This window comes from Daldinia loculata, assembly GCF_022478755.1.
Source record: "Daldinia loculata strain CBS 113971 unplaced genomic scaffold F4817scaffold_24, whole genome shotgun sequence".
Lineage (NCBI taxonomy): Eukaryota > Fungi > Ascomycota > Sordariomycetes > Xylariales > Hypoxylaceae > Daldinia > Daldinia loculata.
In genome coordinates, this window is record NW_026054878.1 from 59246 (window position 1) to 72798 (window position 13553).

General features: G+C 46.5%; 5 protein-coding genes across 5 annotated transcripts; 2 read left to right on the plus strand and 3 right to left on the minus strand.

Moving 5' to 3' along the window:
- The first annotated feature begins 792 nt into the window (after positions 1 to 792).
- Positions 793 to 2910, plus strand: F4817DRAFT_337234 (glycoside hydrolase family 93 protein). Its single transcript, XM_049303262.1, has one exon. The coding sequence runs from the start codon at positions 1206 to 1208 to the stop codon at positions 2448 to 2450; it is 1245 nt and encodes a 414-aa protein (XP_049159053.1). The 5' UTR covers positions 793 to 1205; the 3' UTR covers positions 2451 to 2910.
- A 772-nt stretch (positions 2911 to 3682) lies between these two features.
- On the minus strand, positions 3683 to 5540 carry F4817DRAFT_358664 (peptidase S28; the record flags this gene model as incomplete). Its single annotated transcript, XM_049306056.1, has 4 exons — positions 3683 to 3826; positions 3875 to 4157; positions 4214 to 5322; positions 5442 to 5540. The coding sequence occupies 4 exons, from the start codon at positions 5538 to 5540 to the stop codon at positions 3683 to 3685; spliced, it is 1635 nt and encodes a 544-aa protein (XP_049159054.1).
- A 1648-nt stretch (positions 5541 to 7188) lies between these two features.
- Positions 7189 to 7586, minus strand: F4817DRAFT_365286 (uncharacterized protein; the record flags this gene model as incomplete). Its single annotated transcript, XM_049306851.1, has 1 exon — positions 7189 to 7586. The coding sequence occupies exon 1, from the start codon at positions 7486 to 7488 to the stop codon at positions 7189 to 7191; it is 300 nt and encodes a 99-aa protein (XP_049159055.1). The 5' UTR covers positions 7489 to 7586.
- Positions 7587 to 8299: 713 nt separating this feature from the next.
- On the minus strand, positions 8300 to 10376 carry F4817DRAFT_337258 (Prolidase/Aminopeptidase P-like protein). Its single transcript, XM_049303263.1, has 4 exons — positions 9973 to 10376; positions 9239 to 9892; positions 8854 to 9191; positions 8300 to 8783 (listed from the first exon to the last, which is right to left on the minus strand). The coding sequence occupies exons 1-4, from the start codon at positions 10296 to 10298 to the stop codon at positions 8590 to 8592; spliced, it is 1512 nt and encodes a 503-aa protein (XP_049159056.1). The 5' UTR covers positions 10299 to 10376; the 3' UTR covers positions 8300 to 8589.
- A 373-nt stretch (positions 10377 to 10749) lies between these two features.
- F4817DRAFT_315800 (uncharacterized protein) lies at positions 10750 to 12873 on the plus strand (the record flags this gene model as incomplete). The annotated part of the gene is made up of 2 exons (XM_049300588.1): positions 10750 to 11273; positions 12486 to 12873. 2 exons carry the CDS (start codon positions 10750 to 10752, stop codon positions 12871 to 12873), a joined length of 912 nt encoding a protein of 303 aa, XP_049159057.1.
- Positions 12874 to 13553: the final 680 nt, after the last annotated feature.

Here is a 13553-nt window from a genome sequence, read left to right on the forward strand (position 1 = left end):
CAATTCAAAAAAATCACCAATTCGCATAAGGATCTTATCAACAACATTACTCATTTATAAGATCGTCAAAAGCTGTTCACGTAATTGAAATCATTTCAAATTGTCGAGATTATCCCTAAGATCATGTCCTGATCCCATACTGGCGCGCTAATGTATCCCAAGTTTTCTTAGCCTGCATGCTGTGCAACACTTACAACGAATCCCTTTACAGTTCGTTTTCTAGTCGGTCCAACGTCAGCAGCGCCACAAGTACGGTCCGTCGAGGGGAATCTTACCTGTAGTGCTAGCCTTAGAATTAATTACTAGATAACCTTAGTTAACTAATAGATAAAATGACTTGTTTAATATATCTAGCCTATGTTGATCTTGACGAGGCAGGTCAACTATTTGGTGAATGTTTCGGATTCTTTAGATCCTATTCCCTTAAGGGGTTTGGACTGGGCATGGTGGTGGTGGTAGGGTGAAGTAGCTAGCAGCTGTACTCCAGATCTAACTATGCAAGTTATTCTGGACTAAGGCTCGAAACAAGCAACACATGTTCCAGTCCGACCCATTTTATTAAGCAAGGAAAATCACCGGATCAGGCCGAGAAAGAAGCATCAACAACATAAACTTGACCAAATGTCTAACCGGATCCGGGTTAAATCCGCTAAAACCATCACAAAATCTCATATCATATACGTATTATAGATCACTGCAGGTTACACGGCAACTCTTGGCTAGACAATAGGCCGGCGTTAAACTTATAGTTTCTTATACCGCGATGTTGAAGCACTACGACCTCCTTGGCACCCCTTACCGCATCACGCGCCAATCAGAAGTGTCCGTGATATTCGTGGCAGACCATTATACGATGCGCCCAAAAACACATGACTCCCCCAGGACTCCCCCAGGACTCTGCAAGTAAGCCATTGCTTGGGTCAAGAGATCCGCCGTCACCCCTTCCTGAAATTATGGACATCGACCTGCCATGTGACTCTGTGTTGCTGTGAGGTGTAAGTAAGGCACAGTCGGAAATTCACTGGACGGATGTGTGTGCTAGTCTATGTCAAGACTTGTCACGGCCTACTACCCATGTACAACTGACGAGCACGTCTTTGTTGTAGTTTTATATAAGAAGGCTCTCTCCCTCCGTTCAACTTCTTTATAGGTTCCCTTGGAACAACAACGAGAACTTACCAGGCCATCTCCTCACTATACCGGCAATGCCTCGACGAACTGCCAACATGTCACTCATTTTCATATTACTTCACTGCCTCAGCTTTATCTCCCTTGGTTTAGCTAGGCCTCTCCACCCTGCTCATCCCCTTCACGAAACGAGGGCAGTAGGGCCTAGGGGCGAGCTAAGGGAAGCCTTCAGATGGAGGTCGATCAGGAACAAACTTCACCTCACGTACCGAGACACCACGGTAGCTTTTAACGAGATCGGTGCTTCCTTCTCTCTTGGCGATAGGGAAAGCCGGCTGTCCCCCGGAGGGACATACCCTCGCCTTACTAGGCTCGCGGACAGCGGCATCCTCTCGGCATCAGCTTACAGCGCCAATGGCGTACGAACTATTAGAGTTGCCAGGAGCGATGACAACGGCGCCACATTCAACGTAATCGGCAGTATCGCCCAGGGCCCCGGGGACTTGGATAACGCATTTCTGATTCAACTTCCGTCCGGAACTGTCCTTGCAGCCTTCCGTAACCACGACAAGGATGCTAAAGGTCACTTTACGTATTTCCGTATCACCGTCTGTAAAAGTAATGACGGCGGTCGCACGTGGGTTTTCTTGGCTCATGCCGCCCAACAACCCGCTAACGCATCGGGCTACAACGGACTATGGGAGCCCTTCATCCGGATCGGAAAGGACGGCGCGCTCCAGCTGACTTACTCCGGCGAGCTAAGTCAGACCAACCAGGAGACATTCCGCACTCTGTCGTACGATCACGGAGCGACATGGTCTACGCCGGTTAACCTGAGGTTACACAGCTCGGATCAGCAATTCCGAGACGGTATGCAGGGAATTGCTTCTATCAAAGACGCCAATGGCCAAGATGCTCTAGTAATGGTTTTCGAAGTCAAGGACGGCCCGAACTTCCACCTCGCAACCGTGCTTTCGTACGACGACGGTAACACATGGAGCAAGCGAAACGTCATCTACCGACCTAATAAGCACAACGCCGGGGCGCCGCAGATCGCTACTCTTGGGAAAGGTCTTGCTGTGGTCTTCATGACCGACGAGGACCTGCCTGCCGACAAGCTGGATTGGGCTAACAAGGCCGATATCAAGATGATCTTTTCTTCGGAGCTTAACAACGGTAACCTCAAGTGGACCAGCCAGACACTCCACATCTCGGAGGACAGCTCATACTGGCCAGGTACCTTCCAGAGAGGAGCCAACAACATCATGGCTGTCTACGAGCGCGGAGGTGTTCCTTACGGAAGAATCATCACGAGGGTTTAAAAACCTCAGGAATAACATTTACTAAATAACATTCACTAGACTGGAAACGCATTGCTTGGAAATTTTGGGGGTTTAATAGGGTTTCATTTATTGGAGTTATGGTCATCGTTCACGATATCCCTTACCATCACGGTTACTGCAGATATCATGGGGGTATTGCGAAAACGCTTTAGGCTTGAACACATTTGCGACAGCATACACTATGGCGGTGGTATCGAGACAACGGCTTTGGAAACAGGGCTAGCCGAACTAACGAGGACACGCATTGTATATACCTTTAAACATGCATTAAACAGAATTGAGCATATATTGTTAGAAGTGGAAAATCCTCGCATGGTTGTTAGAGTTATTGATTCGATAGGTTTACGAACTAGCGTAGTTCATTATTAACACAGAAACAATCCTTAGCAAAGCCTTGCTTGACGGGTTGATAGATCCGCAAATAATTGTGTTGGCGGGGGGCGGTGTGTCTCAGCGAGTTGGCACAGACAAGATACCTAATCATCTTGTTTCTTGTTTCTCGATACCAAAATAAACTTTATCCCATTACAAATAACTACTAGTTAGGAATGATCAAGTAAGGGGCTGTGATATACCCTGCCCGCCAAGACTAATAGGTGTCAGTCAATCGCGATTTGCGAATGCTTTAGCCTATCCCTTAATGCGGCACATCTCACCTCAACCCATCAATCTGATCACTCTTAGTTAGAATTTACATAATCCGAAAATGGATTTCATCCTTCGGCTTCCGGATAGCTTGCTTCTGCACGGAGTCCAGGTTACCGGAAGAGCTCAGTCTAGGTATTCTGATTAATGATTAAGTTGATATTATAACAATGTCTAAATTATAGTCACCTCCAGGCATGACTATGTGAATATTCGTACAAGCTATTAACCTCGAAGTTAAGATTTAAAACTTACCCGAAGTGATACATATACTGAGTCACCCTAACGCTATCTGGAAATGGTACTGAATCACTTACGTGCCGCTCAGTTAGCATACCGGACCTTATTATGATAGGTGCTTCGTGCATCAAGCAACCCCTGCAGCTTAGTGGTTATGGCTGTTAATCATGCAGAAATAAATGAGCTCAAGTTCGGCATTACACTGAGTCTACTGCATATTGCTATTATATTTGATAGCTATGTCATAGTTCATCAGACTCCGTTACAACACCTGCTACTCCCGTCAGCTTCCCGTGGTTGACGAGTGCAAGTACAGGCACCTGCTGCTAGTATTTACCCTTGAATTCTTGCACCCATTTCTGCACAAATGTCGCGATCTGCTTCTGGGCGTCCGCAACCGGCGCTGGCGGTAGGTCCGCTGTCGTTTCGTTAGGGAATAGGCCGTTCTCATCCCAGTGGTGGACCGCCCGCTAATAAACTGTTAGTACGGGATATAGAAAAAGCAATAGCGAACTTACATCGATTAGGATATAGGGCTCGTCTAGCGTGTTGGGTCGTTCGGGAAGACCAATGGCATGAACACCTGCCGCTCTCCACGGATCCCACTCGCCATCGATGAAAGCAAGTCTGGGATAGCTGATGTTGAATCCGCCGAGCTTATTGATGTACTCCACGTCGGCTGGCTTAGTCAAATTGAAAGCCTCTCGGCAAATCAGAGCCGAGTAGTCCACGTCAATGGTACGTGAGATAAGAGGGAGTTGGTCCTCAGGGACACCACTTCCGGTTTGAAGATAACCCCATCTAAATATCTGGTGAGTACTTGAGACCATATTGTGAATCAGTGGCTTGAGACTTACTGAGTGCAAACTTGGTATTGCCATAACCTCCAGGTTTGGGAAAGATCATCACGAGCGTAAAATTCCGGGTCGTAAGTAGTGAAGCATGCATCCTGGTCACCGGAACATCTTGCAACTGAAGTTTGGTTCACGTAGCCAACGTAATTCAAGAATCGGTTTGCAAGAGTTTCTACCTCGTCTTCGTAGCCGCCGATTTTAATCAACTCTTCAACAGATGCCCTGCGTGTTTCTGTTGCAGGATACAGCACGTCATCCGATGAGACCTTGTCGCAGTAGACAAAGAAACTATCGCTGCTCTGCGAAGGATCCCAGTTTAGACTCTGCAGCCCATAGATGCCGCCATTGATAGCACTGGCGAAGTCGCCGTCGCGCGTTACATTGGGTAGACCAAAAGCTGCTTTAAGCTGCCCAACATAGTCAGAGCCCTTTTTACCAATAAGTATATTGTCCACAATATGCGTTAGCTTTTGGGTGGTTTCGACGCATGCCGGCGGCCCATAAACAGCGGCAGCCTCGAAATATTGCCAGTAATCCCAAATAGCCTGGGGGACGCCAGACGACGAGATAGTGCCATAATAGACATCCGGGTATACGACTCGCAAGAACGCGACAAAAGCACCGGCATAACTGCCGCCGTAGGCAATCCAAGGTGTCTTCTCAGGACTCAGATCCACGTTCTCCAAGCCGGCGAATTTGACATTCTTAGCAAAGTAAGCAGTATCAGCCAGGGCCTGGTCGGTAGTAAGGAAGCGCAGGTTCTCGGTGCTGAAGTCCGGTACGGGAATGCTTTTCCCATAGTATCTATGTTCGAGAATGACCCCTACTCCGCCGGTCGCTTTCGCAAGCTGGTAAACGATGCCTTTCTGCAGAAAGGGTAGGCGATCAGCTCCATCCGTCTCTCCTCCCGAGAGCACAATCACCGGACCCCCTGGCTTATAGTATTGCGTGTCGAACCAGTACCGCAAATTGAACGTGCCATTGGAGTGCGGCTCGTAAGAGGAATCGTTGTGGAAATGGTCAATCGGGGTCGAGAGATTGTACTCGGGATAAATGGCTTGGAGGTCAAGCTCTCTGGCGCTGAGACCGACGTACGCGTCTCTACGTTGGACCTGCCGCAATTGGATGAGTTAGTCTCATGATTATCTAGTTATTTACATGGTATATTGATGGCAAATGGTAGAAGGCATGGTGTATCTGTTTGCATTCGAATGAAGTTATGTTCACATACCTGCTTCGCAAGTTCGCTAATTGGCAAGGGGTGTCTCTGAATTGCCTCAACGGAAGAGACAAGGGCCAGTAGGCCCGCGACAGCACCGCAACGAACCATGGTAACGATGAGAAAATGCGCCTCTAGAGGGGATTCCAGTAAACAGGAGTCACCTACACAATCCAAAAATAGGGCGACACGCCCATATTTGAGAGGGTAATTGGAGGCCCGCTTGGCATTGTGCAATATCTAGTCTCCGTTGTCGTTATTATTGCTTTAGGCAGGACAAGAGAGATAGCGTCGTATTATTAACCCCGGACATGCAGACACGCCACCCGAGCAGCCGAGATAATGAGTGACGATCCTTGGCGATATGCGGTCAGATCCCAGTCAAACCCCGGGGCTAGGCAAAAGATGGAAGGTCTCGCTACACTCGTTTAAGACGTTATCAAGATCCGTCCATCTACCTATGATTAAACATCTCTTATATAAAAAAGTTAATATTATTAAATTAAGAAAATCTTTATATCCAAGAGGCAGATCTCTCACGATGTGTACCTATACATACCGATCGGTGCTATGTGAGATGTTTTACACCGATATGGCGATACATTTCATTAGTGTAATAGTGGAAACGTATTCCGGCGACTTCTCTCAGTTAGCCGGATAATGCGTGTATCGTATGTTATAAATTGTCCCCGCGGCCTTGAATTATCAACCTTCCAAGATAAAACAACATGCAAACTAGGTATACAGTAAATAGGCAATATGTTGTAGCCAAGCATATTAAATTCAGAGTAAGTAGGATTCTAGTCTTATATGATTGGACGGTATCATGTGCTTCGCTGTCTCAGCTTTTAGAGTAGGTTATATGGGTTTAAGGCATCGCGCTTCTTAGCTCTATACTTTTATTCGCCTCCTTAAAATACTATGATCTACGACTATATGAAGGATTAGGCATGGTAATGGCCATCATTAGATATCATTGATGTCTTGTTGCGTTAGCCCTTCACCATATTCAATGTAGCGAGCATTACGGATTAAAGTCGTGTTTATATAAGCCACAAATTAGTCGCAATCGTATACGCTTAAGACATTCCGATGAGTACAGGTAGGTAGCTTGAATGTATTGTCGTAAAGCTAGACGCAGTTGCAACCTAGGCAAAATCAACAATAACCAAATAAGAAACACCAATAGCGAATAAACAATATAAAAGTATCAGCATTTCAATATTTACATTTAGATACCTCGGTAGATAAACTAGCGGCTTATCTAGGTGCATTTTACTTAACAATGGGCTCAGATACTGTTAGCAAACAACTCAACAAAGCTTACCATGGTATGGTATGTCCTTTCGAACACTTCTTCAAGTATCCGAGCCGGTCCTAGATTGAAAACATTCCTTCTACTTATTCGAAACATCATCTCGTGTATACCTGAGCTACGTGGCCAAGAAAGGAGTGTTGGTGAAGATAAATAATATTAATAATTCAACGACTATAGCATAAGGCTGCAAAGTTCTCAGGGCTACCTCTTACGAACGTTACCTGACATAGGCAGGTAATAAAATCTTCCCTCAGTCTAAGATGACTAGACAGGAACGATGTATAGTGTACCCTCGAACAACAGGAAATCCACCGCAAACCCTAAGGCGTAGATCTAGATGACCTACGAGGTGCCCGAAAAAAGCTTACATCCAGGCTAAATTTGATATGCAATCAAGCTCCTGCCCCATGTCGCTGATGATCGACTATTCCTCGGCCCATATTAGTTCCGCCCTCCCGCGTTCAAATCGTCGTTTTTCTTCAGCTCGCTTCTGATAAGGCATTCAAGTTTGTCCAACTTCTTTGGACCTTCCCTGATGATAGTATCATTAGGGTCCTGGAGAGCCGCTAAACGAAGTTCGTTGTTTCTGTGATAGACCCAGTCGAGCCACTCCTGAAGCTTTCTTTTGTTATCATCAGAGAGCTTTCTATGCTCGACGTCAAGCCCGCGAACCCAGGACTCGATCTCCGGGACTTTGTTCATGATGGCATGGCCAAGTGCTACAAGCGATACAGAATTCATTTCTGCTGTGGGTTATATGTCGAGGAAGAGTTGTGTTGTTCTGTGAGATGATTGGTTTATTGTTAGAGGAAATCGAAAAGGAAATAGGAGACCTTGGGGACTGGCTTTATATATGTATTAGTTTTAGAGCGAGTCGGTGAGCTGCATTCACGCTGATGGTTTCAAGATATTTCCAGCATGACTTCAAAAGACATCTCGTGTAGTCTATCACCAATTCATTTTGATCGATTTACATCTAGATATTTGAGATGCCGAAAGATCGGTAGTATATGAGATGTATTAGGTTGACTTACTCTATGAGTGAGGAGGGATGTCCTTATATATACATTCTATTGTACTTGAAATTAGTCCCTTGACCACTCATTTCAACAAGGGGTGTAGTAGTACTTAGTACCGTCCGATGTTTTTTTGTCGCGGTGATAAGGTAGAACTTTATCATGAATGGATCGTGAGTTAGATCTAGTACGTAACGATATATGGCTAGTAGTGAATGTGTAGGAATATCTTAGATATGCACTCCACTATGATTGTTTGTTTTAGTGTCAGCCTATTGAAATTGAGGTTTTCCTATCCACAGACGTTAAAATGATGGCCAGAAAGAGTCGGAAGAGCTCTAATCGTGTGAATCCTAGAATAGTGGTGACATCGTTGTTAAGTTTATTATTTAGGATTAACTACAGGATTTAGGATCTAGCTATTGTTTCTATAGGTATGCAGTAACTGCCTGAATCATGCCTCAATGAATCATTGAATAGATTCAGTGCCTGAGTCACTGTAGCGGGATCCACAATCGCAGATAAATACAATCACGTTGAGTTAATTCAGTCAAATTTGTATGAGTATCTAAGTACCTAGCCTACTAAAGGTAATCATACGACGCCATAAATACAATTAGTATCGTTTTCTACTGTCTTAATAGTTCCTCATTTATCGGGCCCGTGAGTGAATCGTTGCCTCCGCCGTATACTCATCTCGGGTACTGACGTGGTCAAACCCGATAGGGAGTTCGAACTCTCTCGTAATAAGATCAATGGTACCTAGGTAGTCTTGTTTGTAACAAGCGGGAATCTGGAATTAAGGGCCTTCGCCATGTCATACTTCTCAAGGGTCATAGGGACCCGTAGCCCTCCGCCCTGTTAATAGCTCGGCATCACCGTGTTCTTTTACAAGATAGATATCTTCGTGACGAACACCAAATTTACCTTCCAGATATATCCCAGGTTCGTTTGTAAAAGTCATCCCAGGTTGGAGGATACTTTTTGTATTCCACTTATTCAAGTATGGTGACTCGTGGGCTAGGGAGAAGTGAGTGAGTGATATCAAAAGACCGACCTGCTAGGTATAATAAGTTTAAGAAGTACATACCCTTAATTCCAATTCCGTGACCCAGCCGATGCGTAAAGGCATGACCATATCCTGCATTTTCAATGATCTTACGGGCAGCAAGGTCGACACTCGCCGCGGTATTATTCGCTTTAAACTCCCTAGATGCAGCCGTCTGGGCCTCTAGTACAATATTCCATACTTTCAACTTTTCTGCATGCAGCTTAGGGTCCCCTCTAGGAACTTGGATGGACCTAGGCAGCAGGTCCATCGTCATAAGGAGAGGTGAAATTAAGCTATAGTATGTTTTGCCCCTTTCTGCTGCTGAGTCTATGAAAAAGCTGCGGCAGATATCGGAAGAGTATCCCAAGTAATGCGCCCTAGAAGGAGTTTAGAGATACGTCTAGAATTTTGCAAGTGTGCTTACCCGACATCGATCACAACCATTGTCTCATGGCTTAATTTCTTTTGGCCAACGACAAAGCCACCGTGAGGCAAGGCGCCATCTTCTTCGAAGAGCACAATGTTGAAGAAGAGGGTAAAACCCACCGAGAGCAGCGATGCATCAAGAATATTTCGTACCTCGTCTTCGGTCAAATCTGCCACGAGGCATGGACGCATCGCCCTTACGGCCGCCACAGTCCCTGTGTTCACAGCGCGGAGCAATTCTACCTCGGCGGAGCTTTTCAGCTGTCTCACTAATTCGACTTCGGCGCTTAATCCGAACGTCTCGAATCCAGCATTTGCAAGTCCGCGAGCAATGAAATCCCGCAATTCTTCATCTATTATGAGTCTAGGTTTCCTCCCATGCTCATGCATGCCAGTATCAGCGAACAGATGAGACTGTCGCAGGGTGCCGTAAGGATCCCAGTGTTCCTCCCAAGTTACAATGTCCAATTCAGGCTCTCGGGAGGGAATCCCGAGCATGCGGACTCGGCCTTCCTCAAAATGTGGAGCGAGAAAAGCCGTCTTGGCAGAAACTGCCCCGGACTCAGAGCTTACGGGTAAGATTATCATCAAGAACGGTCTTTCTTCGGGCTCCCAGGGCTCCCAATCACTTTGTGAGGTGTTTCCGTAGTATCTAGCAGGCCATTAATGTTAGGTCAGGTGAAAACACGTGAATAACTATGAGTAAGGTGTTGAGGATTCGTATAGGCTTACTGGAAGGTATAGCCTGGCTCGAGAACAAAAGCATCGACATTAGATGCGACTAAAGCTCGTGCGAGACGATCTCTTCTTTCTATGAACTCGTATTTGCTTATCGGCGATGTCCCGTCGAGAAAAGATAGGTCGGCTTGGAGATTATCGATGGCGCATCTCTGCACCTGAGCTATATCCAGTCCTGACTTTACGTTTTGGAATATCCATGTGCGTAATAGACATGCCAAATTGAATAATGAAACGGCCAAGATAATAGCTCTACGGCTTCTGTAAGATCCAATGCCGTGGCTCAAGCTCGGAAGGGCCTTTCGAGTTGATTGTTCCATGACCGCGGGAAGCTGGGATGTGAGTGAGGGGTACAAGTTACTACCGGACGCCAACGTCTTGGAGAATAGAGAATATTAATAGAAACCTTGTACCGATCAGCACGTAGTATCCATTGGGATTTTTTCAACCCCGATTAAAGCCCTGATTGGACTCTGACTTCTTATCCGCATTCTTCGATCTCATGATTGTGCCGATTGGCCAGATCTCTCTGTAAGTAAATCCTTCCCTCTGCTTAACCTTAAAGATGGGTTTTTCAAATTGTCCTAAATGGTGTGGATCCCAGGCAACAACGATTCAGGCAATTGCTGCCTGCATTCTATGCATATATAAACATAGCTAGATCCTAATCCTGTAATCCTAAATAGTCAACTTAACAACGATGTCACCACTATTCTAGGAATCACAATGGGAAGTATTCGATTAGAGGTAACTAGGTACCTAATATGTATCATGATAACCTCAACGCTCGTTTACATGCACACTAAGCAGAACACCCGTCGCATACTACGAAATTACCTGCCGGAAGATCCGGCGGAGCTGCCTTGGCGGCCGGACCATTATCCCGGTTATGTTGGAGGCGACGAGGAGGGTGGTTATGATTACAGTGGTGTGAGGGCCGCGACACTTGTGCCATTACCATTACCGCTGTCGTCGCCGGCGGTGTCTTTATTTCCTGATATCTATCTCGGAGAGGGAAACGGAAACAACAGAGATGATGATGATGGACACGACGGCGGCGTATTGGTAGAGCGCCGAGCACGAGGTCCCTGGAGAAGGCCGCACGCACGCCCGGAAGAACCCGACGTCCGGGTGGCGGAGCAGCGCAACGGCGTCGACGGCCGCTTCCCCAACTGTAACACCGTCGCCTTGCGCGAGCTGCTGCGAATCGCGGTCGATACGGCCCTCGAGGGCATGGGCCGGGTGCGGCCAATTCCTGGAGGACGGCCACCAGCTGCACGGCATAATGCTGGCGGGTTAACTTGCTTTATTATATCACCCTATATTTACCCTAGGTACCTAGGGTTTCAAAAATAATGCAAGATTACTTAGTAATGGAAGACCTGATCTTACCTTATATACGTGAGGGGATACCTTATTTTCTAAGGTCTACGCCATCCCCCATTATTGTGGATATAATGTGAGTGGCGCAGAACGATAGATAGCTTTTGTGATGTAATTTACTCGGTTTCTAGGCAGTCCTTAGAGGTAGGAGCATAGGAGAAGGCTATAATGAGACGGAAGGACCTTCGGCCATGCGAAAGTGAAATAGTTTGCGAGGTCCCCGAATTCGATCTTTTCCTCTTTTCTCTCTTTAACCCGAATCCTTATAACCTCCCCCCCTTCGCCCCCCCCCGGGCCTTTCTTTGATGTTATTTTCAGGTTTTATTATTATAAAAAGCGAAACAAAGCGACAATATGTTTTTCAACATATTTTTTACTGCTGGTCTCCGCCCGGTCGGGTCTGCCGGAGTCGGTGCCGTTATAGATTGTTTGCAGGAGTCGGTGAAGCAATGGTGGAAGACTGGTCGATTTCGAGTTTCCGTGGGTCACACCATGAAGAAAATGTAAGTATTTCCTTAATGCTACTCCTTACCGCAGCCCACCGTTGAACATGTCTATGTTGCTGTCATATGTCATTTTACTTCCAATTCTAACCGAGATATAGCTTAATCGCAATGGCCGGTCGGGCAGCTGAGCTACTCAGTCCCACCTTGTTTCGCTGGCTCTGCAGCATACTACCAGGGACCTCTTCGTCTGTCCTCACCCTTCAGAGGGGTGGGGCTAACAAGGGGCGATGAGGATGGCACGCCCGACCTTTTTGACAACCTCGGTACCTTTTGGCCCGCCGAGGAACCCCCTCCTAACTCATTCAGCCCTCCCTGCCGTCACAATTTGAGTCGACATTCGAATTCTCGCTGGTATGATACAATACCCTATCACTTTATCACGACAGTTCAATCTCGACTGACGATATAGGCCACAAGAGGGTTTTGGTGTGAAGTACATGATAGAAGCGTGGGTTGTCGTCGTTTCTCATTGCCCATGTCCCCTGTGTTCGGCTTACATATTAAACTAGTCGGATAGCGTCGTACTAGGATGAGAGTTTAAGGGCGAGAATTTACTTCCAGGTAAGCTGCCTGACAGCCGATTCTAGCTTCTCTAAGGACTAAACTCTCCTCATATAGACGGCCATCTCAATGCCTTGACCGGGATAGCCGCGGCTTCGTTCCTCTTTGCGTTCGTGCTCTCCTCGAGCTCCCATCCGTCTCGACCGCAACCAAGACGTTCCGCTCCATCTCTACCACCGCTACCACCCATCTCAATACCTTAACCGGGATAGGCGCATTTTCGTTCCTCTTCGCCTTGACGGCGGCGGAACCCCTCCTTAGAGACCCAAAGCGGAACCCCCTCCTAACTCAGGTGCCTGTCTGCTCTGCATTTCCAACAGACCAAAAATGGAACCCCCTCCTAGAGACATGTTCATCAGAAAATAGAACACCATACACCCTGTCACGAGGTGGAACTAAACAGTATGGTAACAACTTCGTTGTTCCGCGAGGGACTCTAACCTAACTACGGGGATCTATGTCTATACATACTGAACATGTCCTTTGTTCTAGATGTCTCATCTAGAATCCTGACACACCCTATATACCGCCATGACAACATCATCCATGTCCAGATTCTCTACATCTATAGCTGCACTGCAGCTTGTCGACAAAGGCCCTTCCTCGACAAGGTCCGGGAGCTGTCGTGAGGAAATGAGAGTGATTCTCTGTTGAGCGGCTTGGGGGCATGATTGGTCTTGGTGTTTTGATTATAGTTTAGGTCTCGTTGAGAGCGGTAGTTATGGGCTAAAGTGGACATAGATGTAGGTGGGATGGATTGGCATAGTCAAATTTAGTCAGCAGTTAGTCGGGGATACTTACGTATAATGAGATTGTCAGGATCTTTATGAACAGAGAGATAAAAGCAACTGGCTCGCTGTATATCGACTATACATATAGGGATAGATAGGATAAACAGTAACGCTTGCCCTTCCTACAGCTATCTGGGGGCGGAGCCCCTTTTATATACACTCCAACTAGCGCCTGCTAGGTCCGGCCGTCACTTATCGTCTTCAGGAATATTTAAAGTGGCAAGGCACAAACACCTCCACGTCACTCCGTACTGGTCCTTGTACCCATTAACAGATGTTTAACTTTATTTATTGGAAAGCTTGCTTTTTTAAGTTAAATTCGGTCTGTAAAAAG

Excerpts from the sequence above, each read along its gene's own strand:
- F4817DRAFT_337234 (XM_049303262.1), top strand. The coding sequence starts at position 1,206 with ATGCCTCGACGAACTGCCAACATGTCACTCATTTTCATATTACTTCAC.
- F4817DRAFT_337258 (XM_049303263.1), bottom strand. The coding sequence starts at position 10,298 with ATGGAACAATCAACTCGAAAGGCCCTTCCGAGCTTGAGCCACGGCATT. Across the intron at positions 9,893-9,972 it reads GAGCCAGGCTATACCTTCCA|ATACTACGGAAACACCTCAC; the intron begins GTAAGCCTATAC and ends ATGGCCTGCTAG. Across the intron at positions 9,192-9,238 it reads ATGGTTGTGATCGATGTCGG|GGCGCATTACTTGGGATACT; the intron begins GTAAGCACACTT and ends AACTCCTTCTAG.